The sequence below is a fragment of the Eupeodes corollae genome, chromosome 1 (genome assembly GCF_945859685.1).
Source record: "Eupeodes corollae chromosome 1, idEupCoro1.1, whole genome shotgun sequence".
NCBI classification, from domain to species: Eukaryota; Metazoa; Arthropoda; class Insecta; order Diptera; family Syrphidae; genus Eupeodes; species Eupeodes corollae.
Genome location: NC_079147.1, coordinates 169,959,176 through 169,978,510, shown reverse-complemented (window position 1 = coordinate 169,978,510; position 19,335 = coordinate 169,959,176). Strand labels below are relative to the sequence as shown.

The 19,335-nt window shown below is 37.4% G+C and overlaps 2 protein-coding genes across 3 annotated transcripts; one reads left to right on the top strand and one right to left on the bottom strand.

Annotated features, from left to right (window-relative positions):
* Positions 1-17,506: 17,506 nt before the first annotated feature.
* On the top strand, positions 17,507-18,520 carry LOC129954100 (protein-lysine N-methyltransferase CG9154). Of its 2 annotated transcripts, XM_056067772.1 has the most exons (4): positions 17,507-17,659; positions 17,749-17,906; positions 17,964-18,105; positions 18,165-18,520. In XM_056067772.1, exons 2-4 carry the CDS (start codon positions 17,754-17,756, stop codon positions 18,518-18,520), a joined length of 651 nt encoding a protein of 216 aa, XP_055923747.1. In that variant the 5' UTR covers positions 17,507-17,659; positions 17,749-17,753. The 2 variants fall into 2 exon arrangements, with proteins under 2 accessions (XP_055923747.1, XP_055923746.1); XM_056067771.1 differs by lacking the exon at positions 17,507-17,659 and having other exon boundaries at positions 17,666-17,906.
* LOC129954102 (prefoldin subunit 1) lies at positions 18,479-19,133 on the bottom strand. Its single transcript, XM_056067774.1, has 3 exons — positions 19,007-19,133; positions 18,811-18,953; positions 18,479-18,760 (listed from the first exon to the last, which is right to left on the bottom strand). Exons 1-3 carry the CDS (start codon positions 19,034-19,036, stop codon positions 18,544-18,546), a joined length of 390 nt encoding a protein of 129 aa, XP_055923749.1. The 5' UTR covers positions 19,037-19,133; the 3' UTR covers positions 18,479-18,543.
* Positions 19,134-19,335: the final 202 nt, after the last annotated feature.

Genomic DNA, 19,335 nt, shown 5'->3' with positions numbered 1-19,335 from the left:
TCTTGAAGGGTCATGGTTTTGAGAGGTCAAGGTCTGAACTGTCAAGGGTCAAGAGGTATTGAAAGGTCAAGGTATTGAAAGGTCACGGTCTTGAAAGGTAAAAGGTCAAGAGGCTGGAAAGGTCAAGGGTCAAGAGGTTATGAAAGGTCAAGGGTCAAAAGGTATTGAAAGGTCAAGGTCTTGAATGGTAAAGGGTCAAAAGGTTTTAAAAATTCACGGTCTTGAAAGGTCAGGGTTTGAAAGTTTAAAGGTCAAAAGGTCTTGAAAGGTCAAAGGTCAAGAGGCTTGAAAGGTCAAGGGTCAAGAGGTATTGAAAGGTCAAGGGTCAAGGTTTTGAAAGGTCAAGGGTCAAAAGGTTTTGAAAGGTCACGGTCTTGAAAGGTCAAGGGTCAAGAGGTTTTGAAAGGTCATGGTCTTGAAAGGTCAAGGGTCAAGAGGTATTAAAAGGTCATGGTCTTGAAAGGTCAAGGGTCAAGAGGTATAAAAAGGTCACGGTCTTGAAAGGTCAAAGGTCAAGAGGCTTGAAAGGTCAAGGGTCAAGAGGTATTGAAAGGTCAAGGGTCAAAAGGTTTTGAAAGGTCACGTTCTTGAAAGGTCAAAGGTCAAGAGGTTTGAAATGTCAAGGGTCAAGAGGTATTGAAAGGTCAAGGGTCAAGAGGTATTGAAAGGTCATGGTCTTGAAAGGTCACGGTCTTGAAAGGTCAAAGGTCAAGAGGCTTGAAAGTTCCAGGGTCAAGAGGTATTGAAAGGTCAAGGGTCAAGAGTTCTTGAAAGGTCAAGGTCTTGAAATTTCACGGTCTTGAAAGGTCATGGTCTTGAAAGGTCACGGTCTTGAAAGGTCAAAGGTCAAGAGGCTTGAAAGGTCAAGGGTCAAAAGGTATTGAAAGGTCAAAGGCCAAGAGGTATTGAAAGGTCAAGGGTCAAGGTCTTGAAAGGTCAAGGGTCAAAAGGTCTTGAAATGTCAAAGGTCAAGAGGCTTGAAAGGTCAAGGGTCAAGAGGTATTGAAAGGTCAAGGTCTTGATAGGTCAAGGGTCAAGAGGTTTTGAAAGGTCATGGTCTTGAAAGGTCAAGGGTCAAGAGGTATTAAAAGGTCATGGTCTTGAAAGGTCAAGGGTCAAGAGGTATAAAAAGGTCACGGTCTTGAAAGGTCAAAGGTCAAGAGGCTTGAAAGGTCAAGGGTCAAGAGGTATTGAAAGGTCAAGGGTCAAGGTCTTGAAAGGTCAAGGGTCAAAAGGTTTTGAAAGGTCACGGTCTTGAAAGGTCAAGGGTCAAGAGGTTTTAAAGGTCAAGGGTCAAGAGGTATTGAAAGGTCAAGGGTCAAGAGGTATTGAAAGGTCAAGGGTCAAGAGTTCTTGAAAGGTCACGGTCTTGAAAGGTCAAGAGGTCTTGAAGGGTCAAGGGTCAAGAGTTCTTGAAAGGTCAAGGTCTTGAAATTTCACGGTCTTGAAAGGTCAAGGTCTTGAAAGGTCAAGAGGTCTTGAAGGGTCAAGGTCTTGAAATTTCACGGTCTTGAAAGGTCAAGGTCTTGAAAGGTCAAGGTCTGGAAAGGCCAAGGGCAAAAGATTTGAAAGGTCAAGGGTCAAGAGGTCTTGAAAGCTCAAGGTCTTAAAAGGTCATGGTTTTGAGAGGTCAAGGTCTGAACTGTCAAGGGTCAAGAGGTATTGAAAGGTCAAGGTATTGAAAGGTCACGGTCTTGAAAGGTAAAAGGTCAAGAGGCTGGAAAGGTCAAGGGTCAAGAGCTTATGAAAGGTCAAGGGTCAAAAGGTATTGAAAGGTCAAGGTCTTGAATGGTAAAGGGTCAAAAGGTTTTAAAAAGTCACGGTCTTGAAAGGTCAGGGTTTGAAAGTTTAAAGGTCAAAAGGTCTTGAAAGGTCAAAGGTCAAGAGGCTTGAAAGGTCAAGGGTCAAGAGGTATTGAAAGGTCAAGGGTCAAGGTCTTGAAAGGTCAAGGGTCAAAAGGTTTTGATAGGTCACGGTCTTGAAAGGTCAAGGGTCAAGAGGTTTTGAAAGGTCATGGTCTTGAAAGGTCAAGGGTCAAGAGGTATTAAAAGGTCATGGTCTTGAAAGGTCAAGGGTCAAGAGGTATAAAAAGGTCACGGTCTTGAAAGGTCAAAGGTCAAGAGGCTTGAAAGGTCAAGGGTCAAGAGGTATTGAAAGGTCTAGGGTCAAGGTCTTGAAAGGTCAAGGGTCAAAAGGTTTTGAAAGGTCACGGTCTTGAAAGGTCAAGGGTCAAGAGGTATTGAAAGGTCAAGGGTCAAGAGTTCTTGAAAGGTCAAGGTCTTGAAATTTCACGGTCTTGAAAGGTCATGGTCTTGAAAGGTCACGGTCTTGAAAGGTCAAAGGTCAAGAGGCTTGAAAGGTCAAGGGTCAAAAGGTATTGAAAGGTCAAAGGCCAAGAGGTATTGAAAGGTCAAGGGTCAAGGTCTTGAAAGGTCAAGGGTCAAAAGGTCTTGAAATGTCAAAGGTCAAGAGGCTTGAAAGGTCAAGGGTCAAGAGGTATTAAAAGGTCAAGGTCTTGATAGGTCAAGGGTCAAGAGGTTTTGAAAGGTCATGGTCTTGAAAGGTCAAGGGTCAAGAGGTATTAAAAGGTCATGGTCTTGAAAGGTCAAGGGTCAAGAGGTATAAAAAGGTCACGGTCTTGAAAGGTCAAAGGTCAAGAGGCTTGAAAGGTCAAGGGTCAAGAGGTATTGAAAGGTCAAGGGTCAAGGTCTTGAAAGGTCAAGGGTCAAAAGGTTTTGAAAGGTCACGGTCTTGAAAGGTCAAGGGTCAAGAGGTTTTAAAGGTCAAGGGTCAAGAGGTATTGAAAGGTCAAGGGTCAAGAGGTATTGAAAGGTCAAGGGTCAAGAGTTCTTGAAAGGTCACGGTCTTGAAAGGTCAAGAGGTCTTGAAGGGTCAAGGGTCAAGAGTTCTTGAAAGGTCAAGGTCTTGAAATTTCACGGTCTTGAAAGGTCAAGGTCTTGAAAGGTCAAGAGGTCTTGAAGGGTCAAGGTCTTGAAATTTCACGGTCTTGAAAGGTCAAGGTCTTGAAAGGTCAAGGTCTGGAAAGGCCAAGGGCAAAAGATTTGAAAGGTCAAGGGTCAAGAGGTCTTGAAAGCTCAAGGTCTTAAAAGGTCATGGTTTTGAGAGGTCAAGGTCTGAACTGTCAAGGGTCAAGAGGTATTGAAAGGTCAAGGTATTGAAAGGTCACGGTCTTGAAAGGTAAAAGGTCAAGAGGCTGGAAAGGTCAAGGGTCAAGAGCTTATGAAAGGTCAAGGGTCAAAAGGTATTGAAAGGTCAAGGTCTTGAATGGTAAAGGGTCAAAAGGTTTTAAAAAGTCACGGTCTTGAAAGGTCAGGGTTTGAAAGTTTAAAGGTCAAAAGGTCTTGAAAGGTCAAAGGTCAAGAGGCTTGAAAGGTCAAGGGTCAAGAGGTATTGAAAGGTCAAGGGTCAAGGTCTTGAAAGGTCAAGGGTCAAAAGGTTTTGATAGGCCACGGTCTTGAAAGGTCAAGGGTCAAGAGGTTTTGAAAGGTCATGGTCTTGAAAGGTCAAGGGTCAAGAGGTATTAAAAGGTCATGGTCTTGAAAGGTCAAGGGTCAAGAGGTATAAAAAGGTCACGGTCTTGAAAGGTCAAAGGTCAAGAGGCTTGAAAGGTCAAGGGTCAAGAGGTATTGAAAGGTCTAGGGTCAAGGTCTTGAAAGGTCAAGGGTCAAAAGGTTTTGAAAGGTCACGGTCTTGAAAGGTCAAGGGTCAAGAGGTATTAAAAGGTCACGGTCTTGAAAGGTCACGGGCTTGAAAGGTCACGGTCTTGAAAGGTCAAAGGTCAAGAGGTTTGAAATGTCAAGGGTCAAGAGGTATTGAAAGGTCAAGGGTCAAGAGGTATTGAAAGGTCATGGTCTCGAAGGGTCACGGTCTTGAAAGGTCAAAGGTCAAGAGGCTTGAAAGTTCCAGGGTCAAGAGGTATTGAAAGGTCAATGGTCAAGAGTTCTTGAAAGGTCAAGGTCTTGAAATTTCACGGTCTTGAAAGGTCATGGTCTTGAAAGGTCACGGTCTTGAAAGGTCAAAGGTCAAGAGGCTTGAAAGGTCAAGGGTCAAAAGGTATTGAAAGGTCAAGGGTCAAGAGGTATTGAAAGGTCAAGGGTCAAGAGGTATTGAAAGGTCAAGGGTCAAGAGGTATTGAAAGGTCAAGGTCTTGAAAGGTCAAGGGTCAAAAGGTTTTGAAAGGTCACGTTCTTGAAAGGTCAAGGGTTAAGAGGTATTAAAAGGTCATGGTCTTGAAAGGTCAAAGGTCAAGAGGTCAAGGGTCAAGAGGTATTGAAGGTCAAGAGGTATTGAAACGTCAAGGTCTTGAAAGGTCAAGGGTCAAGAAGTCTTAAAAGGTCACGGTCTTGAAAGGTCAAGGGTCAAAAGTTCTTGAAAGGTCAAGGTCTTGAAAGGTCAAGAAGTCTTAAAAGGTCACAAACTTGAAAGGCCAAGGTCTTTAAAGTTCAAGGGTCAAGAGGTATTGAAAGGTCAAGGTCTTGAAAGGTCAAGGGTCAAAAGGTTTTGAAAGGTCACGTTCTTGAAAGGTCAAGGGCCAAGAGGTATTGAAAGGTCATGGTCTTGAAAGGTCACGGTCTTGAAAGGTCAAAGGCCAAGAGGCTTGAGAGGTCAAGGGTCAAGGGGTATTCAAAGGTCAAGGGTCCAGAGGTATTAAAAGGTCAAGGTCTTGAAAAGTCAAGGGTCAAGAAGTCTGAAAAGGTCACGGTCTTGAAAGGTCAAGGGTCCAAAGTTCTTGAAAGGTCAAGGTCTTGAAAGGTCAAGAGTCAAGAAGTCTTAAAAGGTCAAGGGTCAAAAGTTCTTGAAGGGTCAAGAGGTATTAAAAGGTCAAGGACTTGAAAGGTCACGGTCTTGAAAGGTCACGGTCTTGAAAGGTCAATTGTCAAGAGGTCTTAAAAGGTCTTGGTCTTGAAAGGTCACGGTCTTGAAAGGTCAAGGGTCAAAAGTTCTTGAAAGGTCAAGGGTCAAGAGGTATTAAAAGGTCAAGGACTTGAAAGGTCACGGTCTTGAAAGGTCAAGGTCTGAACTGTCAAGGGTCAAGAGGTCCTGAAAGGTCAAGGGTCAAAAGGTTTTGAAAGGTCACGGTCTTGAAAGGTCAAGGGTCAAGAGGTATTAAAAGGTCATGGTCTTGAAAGGTCAAGGTCTTGAAAGGTGAAGGGTCAAAAGGTTTTGAAAGGTCACGGTCTTGAAAGGTCAAGGGTCAAGAGGTATTAAAAGGTCACGGTCTTGAAAGGTCAGGGTATTGAAAGGTTAAAGGTCAAGAGGTCTTGCACGGTCACGGTCTTGAAAGGTCAAGGATCAGAAGGTTTTGAAAGGTCACGGTCTTGAAAGGTCAAGGGTCAAGAGGTCTTGAAAGGTCATGGTCTTGAAAGGTCATGGTCTTGAAAGATCAAGGGTCAAAAGGTTTTGAAAGGCCACGGTCTTGAAAGGTCAATTGTCAAGAGGTCTTAAAAGGTCACGGTCTTGAAAGGTCAAGGGTCAAGAGGTCTTGAAAAGTCAAGGGTCAAGACGTCTTAAAAGGTCACGGTCTTGAAAGGCCAAGGTCTTGAAAGGTCAAGGGCAAGAGATCTTGAAAGGTCAAGGGTCAAGACTTCTTGAAAGGTCAAGGTCTTGAAAGGTCAGGGTCTTGAAAGGTTAAAGTTCAAGAGGTCTCACACGGTCACGGTCTTGAAAGGTCAAGGGTGAAGAGGTATTGAAAGGTCAAGGTCTTGAAAGGTCAAGGGTCAAGAAGTCTTAAAAGGTCACGGTCTTGAAAGGTCAGGGTTTGAAAGGTTAAAGGTCGAAAGGTCGTGCACGGTCACGGTCTCAAAAGTCAAGGGTCAGGAGGTTTTGAAAGGTCACGGTCATGAAAGGTCAAGGGTCAAGAGGTCTTGAAAAGTCAAGGGTCAAGAGGTCTTGAAAGGTCATGGTCTTGAAAGGTCACGGTCTTGAAAGATCAAAGGTTTTGAAAGGTCACGGTCTTGAAAGATCAATTGTCAAGAGGTCTTAAAAGGTCACGGTCTTGAAAGGTCAAGGGTCAAGAGGTTTTGAAAGGTCAAGGGTCAAGATTTATTGATCAAGATCTTGAAAGATCAAGGGGCAAGAGGTATTAAAAGGTCACGGTCTTGAAAGGTCATGGTCTTGACAGGTCACGTTCTTGAAAGGTTAAAGGTCAAGAGGTCTTGCAGGGTCACGGTCTTGAAACTTCATGGTCTTGGAGGGTCAAGGTCTTGAAAGGTCACGGTCTTGAAAGGTCAAGGGTCAAGAGGTCTTGAAAGGTCAAGGGTCAAGAGGTATTAAAAGGTCAAGGACTTGAAAGGTCACGGTCTTGAAAGGTCACGGTCTTGAAAGGTCAAGGGTCAAGAGGTCTTAAAAGGTCTTGGTCTTGAAAGGTCACGGTCTTGAAAGGTCAAGGGTCAAAAGTTCTTGAAAGGTCAAGGGTCAAGAGGTATTAAAAGGTCAAGGACTTGAAAGGTCACGGTCTTGAAAGGTCAAGGTCTTGAAAGGTCAAGGGCAAGAGATCTTGAAAGGTCAAGGGTCAAGAGGTCTTGAAAGCTCAAGGTCTTGAAATATCATGGTCTTGAGAGGTCAAGGTCTGAACTGTCAAGGGTCAAGAGGTCCTGAAAGGTCAAGGGCCAAAAGGTTTTGAAAGGTCACGGTCTTGAAAGGTCAAGGGTCAAGAGGTATTAAAAGGTCATGGTCTTGAAAGGTCAAGGTCTTGAAAGGTGAAGGGTCAAAAGGTTTTGAAAGGTCACGGTCTTGAAAGGTCAAGGGTCAAGAGGTATTAAAAGGTCACGGTCTTGAAAGGTCAGGGTCTTGAAAGGTTAAAGGTCAAGAGGTCTTGCACGGTCACGGTCTTGAAAGGTCAAGGATCAGAAGGTTTTGAAAGGTCACGGTCTTGAAAGGTCAAGGGTCAAGAGGTCTTGAAAGGTCATGGTCTTGAAAGGTCAAGGGTCAAGAGGTCTTGAAAAGTCAAGGGTCAAGACGTCTTAAAAGGTCACGGTCTTGAAAGGCCAAGGTCTTGAAAGGTCAAGGGCAAGAGATCTTGAAAGGTCAAGGGTCAAGACTTCTTGAAAGGTCAAGGTCTTGAAAGGTCAGGGTCTTGAAAGGTTAAAGTTCAAGAGGTCTCACACGGTCACGGTCTTGAAAGGTCAAGGGTTAGGAGGTTTTGAAAGGTCACGGTCTTGAAAGGTCAAGGGTCCAGACGTCTTGAAAGGTCAAGGGTCAAGATGACTTACAAGGTCACGGTCTTGAAAGGCCAAGGTCTTGAAAGGTCAAGTTCAAGAGATCTTGAAAGGTCAAGGGTCAAGAGGTCTTGAAAGGTCAAGGTCTTGAAAGGTCATGGTCTTGAAAGGTCAAGGTCTTGAAAGGTCACGGTCTTGAAAGGTCACGGTCTTGAAAGGTCAAGGGTCAAAAGGTTTTGAAAGGTCACGGTCTTGAAAGGTCAAGGGTCAAGAGGTATTAAAAGGTTAAGGTCTTGAAAGGTCAAGGGTCTTCTTAGTAATGTTTTCAGCGGTTAAATCGGTATTTGCTGTGTTTCTGGGTTTGTCTCTAGCAGCTGTATTTTTGCTTATGAACTCTTGGATTTTTTTGTCAACTGGGCAGCCTCTATACCATGCCGGGTGATTGCCTTGGCAGTTCACACATTTTGCTTTCTGATCTTTGCTCATAGGACAATTTTTAGTTGCATGTTTTACTTCGCACTTTACACAAGCAAACCCTTGGTTGCAGTATTTTTGCTTATGACTAAAAGCTTGGCAACGTTTGCACTGCGGAACAACTTTAGATTTTCGGAGTGGTTCAATTTTAACAACTATGCCCAAGATTGATCTTTCTTTATAAATCTTCTCGAGACTTTGTTTGTTGTCAAAAGTAAGCATGTATAAAGGTAGTAACCTCTTACTTGTCATCGATTCTCCAGAGGAGTTCTTAATTGTATCATTCTTAAATAGATTGACTGCATCAAGGGCTTGCAAGCCTTTTTGTAAATGATCTTCTACTAATTCCTCGGGAGAGGACGAGGAATGCGGACTTCTGGCTACTTCTTTTATTCACCTTGTAGCTTTGTTCTCATATGAATGCCATTGTATTTGTTGTTTGCTCAATTCTTCAGTGATAGACTGTGACTTCACAGTTGTCTTTGTTGTACGATGTGTATTTGCAAGCTTTTTTAGTGCATTTTACTATTATTTTCTTGATATCTCCAAAAATTGCAAATCCTGAGATCAAAATTGGTGGTGGTGTTATTTTTTTGCTGCCTTTAGTGTGAGATATTGATTTAGCAAAAGCTACCACATTATTCGCTTCTTCCTGTAATCAACTCTGTTATTTTCGGTTTTAGAGCTTTTCTGATTTCTTGAACGAGTCTCGGGACTACGTTTACGTTTCTTTGCGGTATGCTTATTCTTCTTTTCCTCAATTTCAAACAAGAGCTCTTATTCATCAGTTTGATATTCATGTTCAATATATTTTGCACTTAACTGAAGCGTGGACTCTGAATTTGTCTTGTCAAGCAAGGAAACTTTATCTTCGAGTTTTTTCACTTGAAGCTGAAGACTAGAACTTCAAGTTGTTTTATTGCCGCTATTTCAATTTGCCATTCTTCAAAGTAGTTCTTTGATTTGTATTGGTCTTTCTCTTTTCGCTGATGTTTTTAACATCTATAGTATTGTTTAAAAGGTTTATGTAACCTCTGAAGTAAATTTGTTTGGGGGAGTTCTTTGCATCTTTGAACTCCGTCTCTCAATATTTTTAAGCAATAATTGGTCCTCCCGAGAATCCATAGGACCGACCTCGAAAGAGAGTGGATTAACCTATTTCACTGGAGTGCCAACTGGGGTATTTAATCTAGTTGTTTTGTTCATTGCCATAATTTTTTTAACTAAGTGTTCGTACCATAAATAGGTCAGTAACTTCTATCCATAGTTTATATTCAGCCGCCCCACAGGGTAGAGACGATGACCAGTGTGCCGCACAATATGTGTCAGATGCTCTTGGATTTAATTGCGAGCTGGTGCATTCAGAGCGCTATTTCTGTTCTTTTGCTCCTAGTTCCTGAAATGATAACTCAGGTGACGCATCTCATGGATCCAATGGATCCAACATTGTATATATATTTTCTATAGTACTCCTATGGAACGCAAATTTGTATCTCATCTCCACGCCGTTTATGGCGCTGCGTGTATCAAAATGCCTGGTAGGGAATCAAGAATGAGGAGAAAATTACTAAAGAAAGAATGAGAAAAGTATATTTGTTTAGGTTTCATAAGCATTAATATGTTCGAGGGAGATAGCCAAAATACAAATTTCAAACCTAAAAGGAATAATATTAGTTTACATTTTTTTTGCTTTCACGTGTGAATGTAGAGGAGGTGTGCATATGTATTCATATGCTTGTAGCTATGTATACTTTAACGTTGTAGGTATTTTGAATTTAAAAATTGTCGTTAGATTTTAAATTTTCGATTTTCAATTTTTGTTAAAAATGAAATGTTGCCATATTTTGCATATACATATGTTTGTAGCTATGTATACAATAACGTTGTAGGTATTTTGAAATTAATAATTCTCATTTCATTTTAAATTTTCAATTTTTTTTGAAAAATGAAATGTTGCCATATTTGGCATATGATGATGATTAATTGTTAATGAAATAAAACACTAATAATTTAATTATACAATATAAATTTATTATCTGAAGATATCTTATCTTAACAGCGGTCGAGAATAGAATGATCTTAATCCAGACAAGAGCAAGAAAGTAGTTTCTTCTTTCAGGTGTAGGAATACATTATGTTTGCGTTCTTAATCTTAACATTATGCTTGCATTCGTAATCTTAACTATTTTACATTAAGGTATGTGTACATTAGCTAGCTTATTACACGCTTTTTTCTTTAATAAATATTTTTTTTTTAATTATGTATACATATATGTATGTACCTATATAAGGTTTCAGTCCCAGTCGTATCTTTGCGGTGGACGTACAGTTCTGCCACTACTAGTTCTGTATTGTTTATTACCCATTACTCGTATATTATCTTTATTTACAGCAATTTCTGGTGTCTCAAAATCACCTTTTTAGTTTGATTCTGATTCACTACTATCAGCTGTTTCATACTCATTATCTGATAATGTACTTGTATTATTAAATGAAACTGATAGTTGTGAATCATCCACATTACATTCAATTTGTTTAGTCTTATTTAGAGATTGAGAATTTCTTTTATTATATCTATCTTCAGGAACAATTTTAATTTCTTTAAAAATATCTGGATTTGTTACATTTTGTTTGATGTTTTCTTCGAACATCATATCGCTAACATTAAAATTACTATTTTTAGTTTTAGCAATGAAACGTCTATTACGCCTAAAATAATTATCAAAGCTATCTTTTATAATATATGAGCGATTATTTACATGATCAACTATTGTTCCATAATACCATTCTTTTGATTTTTTTTTAAATCACACGATCACACAACTCAAACACTGCAAGTGATTTTGCACTTTTGTCATAATAATATTTCTGCTTTTGCCTTTTTTCTTTAAATTTGGTCTGAACAAACTTCTCATCTATGTGATTTCTGTGAAGTAAGAAACTAGAGATCGGCATTCTTGTTTTAACCATTCTGACAAAAATTAATTGAACTGGTGCAAGTCACAGGCGTGGTATTGTACTCAAGCTACCTATACTGAAAATGTTTTGTTTCTTGTGCTTCATAGCACCTTTTAAGAATATTCTTTGCTATTGCTACACCCTTTTCTGCTAACCCATTGCTTTGCACATACCGTGGACTTGAAAATCTCATGATTATGTTGTGACTGTCTGCAAATTTTTCAAAATCCCCGGAGGCAAAAGGACTATTATCACAATGAATAATAGTTGGGTATCCTATTTTATTGAAATTAATCTTTAGTTTCTCGATTATATGACTTGAAGTTTTGTTACTAAGATTTTCTACTATTACAAAGCATGAATATGCGTCAATAATGGGCAGAAAGTCTTTTCCCGCATACTCAAATAAATCCATAGCAATGATTTGAAGTGGATATTCAGGTTGATAATCTTGTAATAGTTTTTCCTTTTGATTGTTTCGCGTAAATTTTTCACAAATTTGACAAGATTCTACAATTTGCTTTTAGTGAACACTCATGTTTGGCCAGAAATAGTGCGCTCTTGCTCGAGCAAGTGTTTTTTCTATCCCCAAATGTGGAGCGTGTATCCACTTCGCAATTTTGTTCTGTAATTCAGTTGGAATTACTAAACGATGGTTACGAAACAGTAACCCATTTTCAAAATGTAGTTCTGACTTATATTTTTGAAGTTCTTGCCCTAACTTATTAAGATGATGGAAATTTGGCCAACCATTCTGAATAAGTCCGACTATTTTCGAATATTCTTCATCACGTTTTAAAACAAAACTGTAAAGGTCATAGTTTGCCATCGATAGGCATGCAGACTTAGTTACAGTGTGAATTATTTCCATTAAGTTTTCGATTTCCCCACAGCAACTTAGTTGTGCACGCGATAAACAGTCTGCTACCAGCATTTCTTTGCCAGGTTTGTAAACTACTTCCATTTTAGGGTATTTCAAGAGTGCCATAAACATACGTGGCAATCGTGGTGATACACCATCAATGTCTCTCCGGACTAATGTTTCTAGTGGTTTATGGTCACTTTGAACTGTATATTCACGTCCATAAACAAAAAAATGGAACTTTGTACAAGCAATTAGTATAGCTAAAAGCTCCTTTTCTATTTGTGACCATTTCTGTTCACTGGTACTCAATGTGCGAGATGCAAATGCGACAGGATGCCCTAGTTGCATCAAGACACAACCCAATCCATCCTTGGACGCATCTGTTTGTATCACGACAGGATTATTTGCATCATAAATTGCCAAGACGGGATCAGAAGTTATAATCCCCAATAGCTTATTTATTTCTTCCTCGTGTTCAGCTGTAAGCTTAAACTCAACGTTGTTATAAGTAAGTTCACGTAACTTGGCAGTAAGCTTTGATAGATTAGGAATAAATTTTGATAAGTAAAATAATCGCATAATGGCTTGCTTACATTTAGGTTTTTCCATATTTAAAATTGCATCGAGATGTTTGATTTCCGGTTGAATTTTCCCATATGACAAAATATGTCCCATAAACTTAATTTGGTTTGCCCTGTATTGAGTTTTTTCTCGATTAAACTTAATTCCATTAGCAATAGCACGTTCTAGTACCATTCCCATTATTTTGTCATGCTCACTTTCATTTTCAGCAGCTATGCCTATATCATTAAAATAGATCATAGTTCCTGGGATGTCCCCAAATATTTGAACCATTTTACATTGGAACATTTCAGGAACATTATTAAGTCCGAATAGTGCACGATTGGACTTATATCTCCCAAATAGGGTCATAATGTTGTAAGATCAGCACTAACTTCATCCAATTGCATATGTCAAAACCCATTAGATAGATCCAATACAGAAAACACACGTTTTCCTGCTAGCCTGGACGTGAAGTCATCGATTGTAGGAATTAGAAAATGTTCGCGCTGAATACATTTATTAAGTGGTTTTGGATCAAGGCATATCCGAAGCTTCCCATTTGGTTTCTCTACTATTTGAAGATTGTTTACCCATTCAGTTGGATAATTTACTACAGAAATTATACCTTCCCGCAACATATTTTCAATTTTTACTTTAAGTTTATCTAGTAGACTAAGTGATATTCTTTTCTTATAGTGTAACGATGGCCTTTTTTTTCAATTTAATTGAATTGGTTCCCGGAAACTTACCAACACTACCAAAAACATCCCCATTAGTTTTTATGAACTCAGTGCATGCCAGTGATAAGGACATGACAGCGTCAACATCAATTCGTTTTACCAACCCAAACTCCCTACACGATTCCAAGCCTAGCAATGGCTCATGACTATCATCAACGACATAGAAGTGAGAAAAGTGTTCAGTTTTTTTTCCAAATCATAACACAAAAGCTTCACTATGTCAAATACATTAATTTTATTACTATTGTAATCAGAGATTAGCAAATTATTAAGTTCGTTTTTATACTTTAATTCAATGTCAAGTTTTTTTTGTTAAATGAACCGGAATACAATTGACATCGGATCCAGTGTCAAGTTTAAAGGTGATGTTTTCATTCCCTATCAACAATGTTTTTTTCCATTGCTCTTTTTTTCCAAAGATATTCGAATTTATTCTATAGTGAAATTTATCATTTAAATAATAAGAACTATCAAAAACATTGCTTTGTAATTTACCTGATGAGTCACCCCAGTGAACAGAAGGCTTTCCTTTATTGTAGTTGTCCGGCTTTTTGTTTTCCTTATGATATCCCCTTGTTTTCCAGTCTGCTCCCCTTGCTTTCCTTTTGATTTGCACAACCTATGGTAGTGCCCCTGCTTTCCACAACATCGACAAGTTACCCCGTTCGCTTTGCAGTTCCTAAGATGTGAAGGAGTGAAGTCGTCCCCACAGTTGTAGCATCTTCGATTTATAGCGCTGAATTGTTGCTTTTCCACACTGTATGCCTTTTGAGCGATGGCACCTCTATCAAGTAAGACTTTGTTACCATTTGCTGCCTCAAACGCCTTGCAAACTGAAACCACGTTTTGCAGTGATTTATCCTTAACATCCAGAAGCTTAAGCTGCAGCTTTTTGTCATAGACCCCGATGATGATTCTGTCCTTTATCATTTTTTCTTCGTAGGAGACACCACAAGCATAACCAAATTCGCAGAACTGAATTTGCTTCGAATGCAGTAGCGGTCGAAAGCAATTATGATTTCCTCAAGTGTGCGTGACTGTCGCTCTTCTGCTTGATTATTGCCTTCGCCTGCTTGTTCGTTTCCTGGAGCCACAGCATTTTGATTTCCCAGTATTCCATCAGTTGTGCCATCATTTGGGAACAACGTGGTATAAATTTCCATTGCAGCTGGACCTATAAGCCATAGGAATGTTGCAATTTTTTTTGTTTGGCTTTCCTCGTTTTTTTCTGTGGATATCATGTACATTAGAAATGTAAGTTTCCAGCTTGGCCACTGTTTCCCCAAATGTGAGCAATCATTTGACTCTAGCATATGAGATCTTACTAAAGAATTAGCAGATAGTTTGAGGTTTAACTGAAAGTACTGACGAATCCAACACAACACTGGTTTAAACAGCTGACGCACGTTTCGTGTTTTGTTTCACTGTCAAACATCTTCAGTTTGGTCTATAATTGCATCATGAATCGTCTTACAAACAAACAACGCTTGCAATTTATTGAATTGAAATATTGAAAATTGAACTAAGCGAATTGCTGGGCACGAAATGTCAAGTGACTTGCCTGCACACACCTCAACTAAGTTGAAAACATTCACATCAACTTGAACAAATTCAAAATCTTTTGATTTTCTTCCAACTCAATCGTCAACCTTCAAAAAAATCAAATTCAAGCCCACACACGAGTTGATTTGATGAAATTGACATTAAATTGAAAGACAAGTTGAACTGTGTATGGAGTGTTTTATCTTAAATATACTGCATCAAATTATTTGTTACTATAAAAGTATTACTATTAAAAGCCGAATTAATAAAGCTTAACAATTTACCTGGAATTTGTATGTAAAATATCCATATTCTTTTCAATTGCGTATCAATCCACATTTACTGGAAGATAATTTTAACTTAACATTTATTTTTTTATGAATTATTTTTTCAGCTTTTTATTTAACCAAAAAAATCAAATTCGAAATTTAGCTAATAACTTCAGGTTAAGCCCTAAATTTAGTTTTGAGTTTATTTTTGAATATCCTAAAGAGTTAAGCATACATCTATCAATAAGCCCCAATGCATTTTCAGAAAAATTGTAGTTAAAATTTTCCCTGACAGACTTTTCCTTTTTGCTATAAGATAAGATTTAGTTAGAACAGTGTTTCTGACTTTAAAACTTATGAAAATTATACATTAAGCTTAAATTTTGGTTTGAGAAAAAATTTGTAAATTCTCTTTCACAAAGCCACTGAGCTAGACAAAATACAAATATTTTTACTTTTGTACCAAAGTATTTTTTGGCTTATGATAGATAGATAGATTAGAACAGAAGTAGCAAGTTGACGGTCTATTTATTTGTTGTGTTGTTTTATTTTCATGGTCTGTGTTTAGATTTTGTACCTCTCGCATCGGCAAAATTAAGTCGATAAACGCTGAAAATTGAAACAAATTATATGAGTTTTGTTGCATTCAAAGGTCTGAAGGAAAATTAAACGCAGCTAATAATTAAAATAGTAGTCATGAAAAGTGCTTTCAGAGTTGTATGTATTTTTCTAGGTCCTAGTTCTTATTGGGTTGTTGTGCAACCTAATTTATTTTACTTACTTAATGATTAAAACTGATTTTAAGTAACTATACATCATTGTTCAAAGGTGGTGAGTATGCACATATTCTTGCATAAGGATTTGTCCCCACATTTTTTTATATGGAGTTAATCCATATATGCAAGTTGGTGTGCAAATCACAGCTTGTAGGAAAAAGGAGCGCAACCGTTGAAGTTGATTCTTTCCATTAATTTCTTCTCTCTGACCAGTAGTGAAACTATTGCTGAATCAATGCCGCTTTATAAGTGTATGTGTCAAATGACTTTTTAACTTCTAGTCAAACCCAAAAATACTCCATTTACCAATACCAAGATCGGAATCTTTCGTACGTTTCACTCTCCCAAACCAGTTTGAATACATTGTTGTATTTGTAATTTTGACAATTAGTCCATGAATAGATGTGAAAACAAACAAAAAAACGATGCCTTGGGCTAGCGGCAATTTGCAAAGCAAAAACAAAGCGGGGAGGTTAATACGTTTTTTTTTCAGGTTTTTCTTTTTACTTTTTTCGATGAAAAAGTCAGTTTTGAGCTTTAATTTTGCAGTCATGATTTTTGTCTTGAAACAAGCCTGTTCAACATCATTTTATTGTAATTAATTCACTAATTTAGAGTAATCACTACGAAATTCTTTAAATTTCATAATTAAGCTCGAATTATTGTATCAAAGATGTGTTCGAAGAACCATCAAATAAGGGTGCGAGCGCAATTTTTTTTTGTAATCAATTTTAATAAATTTTCGTTAATGAACGGCCCAAATATTTTGTTTGCAAGTAATTCAAATCTGTATTAATTTAACTAGTCCAAGTATATTTATAATTTGTTTTTAATGATTTAAGCTTGCAACTATTCTTCCATTCCATTTTAATTAATAAATATTAAGTTTAAAAAAGAGTTATGATCGAAAAATACCTTATCCATAACATTCTTGATTGATGGATGCATACATGTTTATGCTATAAAAAAAACTTTGCATCAAAGGAACGCCAATGTTTTAAAAAACTAATCAGAACGATTATATCGAACCTGTGGAATAAATGCAGAACAAATAAAATGAAAATTTTGACACATGTCACAAAATGAAAACGTGAAAAAAATCGTTCTAAATTCATGTACAACTCATTCAAAAAATCAAATAATCGACATTAATGTTTATTGTTGACCTAAAGAATTTTTTTTTTAGTGAATTCCCACAGTTTAACGCAAAATATAATTTTCATTCATTCCTTAAAATTTTTTAATTTTTAGTTAGTGAAAACAAATTAATGAGTTTTACGTATATGTTTTTGTTTTTCTTAATATAATAAATACAACCGTAGATCACTTTTTATAAATCCAGAACATAGAAGAAAATATACATAAGCAATACTTTTCAGATTAAATATATTTTTAAGAAAGCCATATCAGGTATATTCATTATAGAAATTTCCGCTTCGCAAACCTTCATCAACCTTTTAGAAAAAAAAGCATTAATTGCAGCCAATTATTGAGTGTTCGGTTTCCCATATTGGAATAAAAAAAGTTACTTAAATCTATTTGCACTCATTTAGTTGGAATTGTGTGTAACCATATTGCCTATTTCTATTTCTTAAAGATGCTTTACACAAAGCAACTTATTTTTTAAACATGGTTCTTGTAGCATTGTCTGTACAAAGAAATACGGAGGCATCCTCCTATTATCTCCACCTGAACTTCTAACGTCACCAAAAAAATGCTCTTAACCAACTACACCTGAAAAAATTTTCTGTTTTGCCGTTTTACAAAGTATTGTGTAACACTTTTGTCCATACCCAATTATACTTAACAAGTTGCAGCTCATATTGCGTTGCGTTCGCAAATAATTTAAGTAAATAAAAATTAGCACTAACAAATCATTAACTATGTATTTGGTCAATCATATTTTATATACATTAACAAGATTTATTTGGATTGAAATTAAAAAGCTATACAAATCTTCCAATTTTAGACCATGTCAGCACTTCAGATTCTGTTGGTTAGGATTGTTTAGTTTTTGAACGAGGCCATAAAACATTTAAAATAAAGCATTTAGATGTGCCTGCAGACTAAAATGAAGCATTTTGATGGGCCGGAACACTAAATGTGAGAATGTGTTTGACTTAAGCATCATTTCACGCACACTTTCTCACATTTAGTGTGTACTTAGCTTGTAGGCAAACCGAAATGTCAGTCTGAGATTCCGATCTTGGTAATGGAGTATTTTTGGTCAAACCGTGTGACGGCAGCCGTGTGGAATCTCTAAATGTTGACATACATTCAGTTAATCTCCGAGGTAAATTAAAAAAATTGAAATCTAAGTTAAACCGATTCAATTGAATTCCCGAATAAAACGTGTGTAATTTTCATTTAATCATTTGAAAGCAAAAATGAATTCACTAGAAGATGTTGAACTTAATCTTCCAATGGATACTATGTCTATACTTAATAAATTCCTTCTTGAGAAAGAAGAAAGAGAGCGAAAAGAGCAAGATAGAATTCTAGCCAAGACAGGAACTAGTTCTATGTTTGAAGAAGATTGGGTGAGAATTTGTAAATAACAACTTAAAACTTGTTAACCACCTAACTAAACGTTGCAGCAACTTAGTCAGTTTTGGTACAGTAATAATACCCGGACTGCTCTCGGAAAAGTTGTGAAGAAACTTTTAGGACCAGACGCACAAGTCGCTCTCCTATCCTGTCCATCGCTTTATAAAACTATCAAGGACATGCATGACCATGGTAACTCTTAACCGTATGACACACAAACAATGATTAATCATTCTTGTATTTCATTTTAGTAAGATTATTTGAATTCGATAAAAGGTTCTCAATATTCGGCGATGATTTCATCCACTACGATTTCAATGAAGCTTTTTGTGAACCCGAGTATTTCATTCACCATACAGCAATCTACGACATAATAATAGCCGATCCTCCATTTCTTTCGGAAGAATGTATAACTAAAACAGCACATATTATAAAAAAATTAATGAAACCATGTGCAAAACTAGTTTTCTGTTCAGGGGAAATTGTCGGGCCTTGGATCGCGAAGTACCTTTACCTCAAGCCCTACAATTTCCGTCCAGAACATGAAAGAAACCTAGCTAATGAATTCGTTTGTTATGCAAATTTTAATATAGATGAATTGTTATAAAAAGATTAAACAAAAAATTGTTATTATTCCGCATTGGACGCCTTTGTGCCAGAATATTTTTTCTGTTTCACTAACTCTCTAAGATTGTCCTCTTGGTCCTTTAAACTCTTGGCAAGAAATTCCTTCTTTTTTTCTAGTAGATCCAGAGTTTTTTGGCATTTTTCTTGTTTAGATTTTAGATCCTCTCGCATGTTCTGTACATTGGTTAAAACGAACATTCTACCCACTGAAAGATAAACTCTACGGAGACGGAATTAGATAGGTACTTTCAAAATTCTTATTAGCTTTACCTAGCGTCGTCAGGTAAATCGCTTGTACCTTTTTCAGTAAGGATACATTTATGTTTACCGGTTTTGACCATATCGTGCTTCATATCCAGCATATTCATCTTTTTCGTCGTTTCAACACGATGGATTTGCACTTCGGTAAACGCCTAAAAAAGCAATTTTTTTTAAAATTGTTTCGCAGTAAAAACTAAACAGTAACCTTTTTTAATTCCATGTCCATTGCAGCCATTTTTTTATCAAATGGAAATGTATCTTGAAATAAGTTATATTAGCACAAAATATGTATGAGAGATTCTAGAGTCAAATTCGAATAAAGTAGATATATACCCTGGTTACAAGAGGAGATCGAGGAATCGAATCGAATCGAATTGAGATCTCGATCCAGGTATATGGTGGCACTGAATCGAGGAATCGAATTCAAATGGAATCGAAATGACATTTGGGTTGTATTTGTGTGCGTACTGCTACGTGAATAATTTTCAAATTTTAAAACAATGCTCTCAACACAAAGACGAGCGCCAAATTAAA

What these genes read in the sequence shown, in the direction of transcription:
- LOC129954100 (XM_056067772.1), top strand. Translation starts at nt 17,754, where the DNA reads ATGAATTCACTAGAAGATGTTGAACTTAATCTTCCAATGGATACTATG. An exon ending in CTATGTTTGAAGAAGATTGG is followed by an intron (nt 17,907 to 17,963) that starts GTGAGAATTTGT and finishes TAAACGTTGCAG; the next exon opens with CAACTTAGTCAGTTTTGGTA. An exon ending in CAAGGACATGCATGACCATG is followed by an intron (nt 18,106 to 18,164) that starts GTAACTCTTAAC and finishes ATTTCATTTTAG; the next exon opens with TAAGATTATTTGAATTCGAT.
- LOC129954102 (XM_056067774.1), bottom strand. Translation starts at nt 19,036, where the DNA reads ATGGCTGCAATGGACATGGAATTAAAAAAG. An exon ending in TGGACATGGAATTAAAAAAG is followed by an intron (nt 18,954 to 19,006) that starts GTTACTGTTTAG and finishes TTGCTTTTTTAG; the next exon opens with GCGTTTACCGAAGTGCAAAT. An exon ending in GATTTACCTGACGACGCTAG is followed by an intron (nt 18,761 to 18,810) that starts GTAAAGCTAATA and finishes CCGTCTCCGTAG; the next exon opens with AGTTTATCTTTCAGTGGGTA.